The following is a 1,602-nucleotide window of genomic DNA, read 5'->3' on the forward strand; positions in this document are numbered from 1 at the left end:
GGTGTAAGTTTTTCTGTCTCTAAATTGAGCTGTCACATATAATTTTTTTATAAAATTAATTACACGCAAATAAGAAAAACAAACTTAAGAAAATTTAATCAACTTACTTTTGTGTAGCGCAGGATAGACTAAAAACATTCATAGTTTGGCTCTTTGTGAAATCTTAGCGTGGTTCTGAAAATACTTCCACTGAGAACAATTTTCGATAGGTGTTCTTAGTACAAACACAAATTTTTGTAGTGCCTTTCATAATGCCACAAAATAAAAAATAGTAATAAATTTTCTCAATGATCATATTATTGCTTTTTCTATATATAGATAGCAGTGCTACAAGTAGCCAACTGAGATTTTTTCTCGAATCTATTCTCAAATTGACATTAATCAAATTAAGGCATGATACATCAAATGGAGGAGGTCTTGTTATATCGACAGAAGTAGTTATCCAAACACTTGAGATCAAAACTTGACATGAATCATAAGTTTCTTCATGCTCAGTAAACTCTCTTCGTAGTACTTCATGAGCTAACATATACAAAGCTCTATATCTTGCATGTTTCGAGATAAACATATATAAGATTAAATAAAAAATAAATGGAAAAACGCTAAACGTTCGATTTATTCCTTAGAGCTAATTATTTAAGGGTTGAGTAAGATTGAGAGTGCATATCAATTTTTTATTAATAATTCAGCAAAACCAGGATTACAAAGAATTTATCGAGAAACGGTACGTTCACTACATAACCATTTCTATTTATTCAAAAAGAATACATTAATGTTAAAATAAAATAGGCTAGCTGTTATTGATGGATTCTTTGCTATCACATTATTAATTAGTTGTTATCATACCAGAATTGTTTCTGGAGATAGTTGATAACATTCTTGTCCACTTGGAAGGCTCTAGCCAGGATATTAGGGTTGATGGCGGGATTTGATCCAAACACAGTATTTGCAATGGTGATTACTCCTGCGTTTTGGCTACTGAGACCAGCAAAGGCGACTGCTGGAGTGTGTTCTGGATTGAACTGGAAGTGAATCATACCTATTGGGAATACAAACACATCTCCCTCTTTCAGAACTTTTGTAAACAGACGGTTTCCATCTTGGTTGGATGACACAAAACCCACATAGAGAGTTCCTTTGACGACCACTAGGATTTCAGAGCCACGAGGGTGAATGTGAGGTGGGTTTTGGCCATATGGTGCATAGTCAATGCGAGCCAATGATATTCCAAGAGTGTTGAGTCCAGGAATCTTGTCCACATTCAATTGTGTTACATTAGATCCAACTGGGTTGTTTGTGTCTCTTGGAGTGTTGAGGCCAAAAAAGAAGAAATCCTCAGCCTTGACGAGTTTGGGATCCTTGCAAAACTTCCCATTCACAAACACTGATGATCAAAATAAGTTTTGTTAGTGTCAATTATCAAGTACATACTAGTAAAGACGTAAGAAAAATATGAACTTACAAGCTTTGTGGGGTTCATCAACAGCCACACAAAAGTCCTGGAGAGGGCTTGGGTCAGAGGCAGTGGCAATGGAAGTTGCCAAAGCCAAAACAGCAAGAGTGAGAAGGAAACAGACACCTTTCATTTTGATGAATATTCTT

The 1,602-nt window shown here is 35.3% G+C and overlaps 1 protein-coding gene across 1 annotated transcript; it reads right to left on the minus strand.

The window, feature by feature from the left end:
- Positions 1–800: 800 nt before the first annotated feature.
- On the minus strand, positions 801–1,602 carry LOC133789424 (germin-like protein subfamily 1 member 20). The gene is made up of 2 exons (XM_062227266.1): positions 1,463–1,602; positions 801–1,384 (listed from the first exon to the last, which is right to left on the minus strand). Exons 1-2 carry the CDS (start codon positions 1,584–1,586, stop codon positions 831–833), a joined length of 678 nt encoding a protein of 225 aa, XP_062083250.1. The 5' UTR covers positions 1,587–1,602; the 3' UTR covers positions 801–830.

This window comes from Humulus lupulus, chromosome 7, assembly GCF_963169125.1.
Source record: "Humulus lupulus chromosome 7, drHumLupu1.1, whole genome shotgun sequence".
Lineage (NCBI taxonomy): Eukaryota > Viridiplantae > Streptophyta > Magnoliopsida > Rosales > Cannabaceae > Humulus > Humulus lupulus.

Excerpts from the sequence above, each read along its gene's own strand:
- LOC133789424 (XM_062227266.1), bottom strand. The coding sequence starts at position 1,586 with ATGAAAGGTGTCTGTTTCCTTCTCACTCTTGCTGTTTTGGCTTTGGCA. Across the intron at positions 1,385-1,462 it reads TGATGAACCCCACAAAGCTT|TGTTTGTGAATGGGAAGTTT; the intron begins GTAAGTTCATAT and ends TTTGATCATCAG.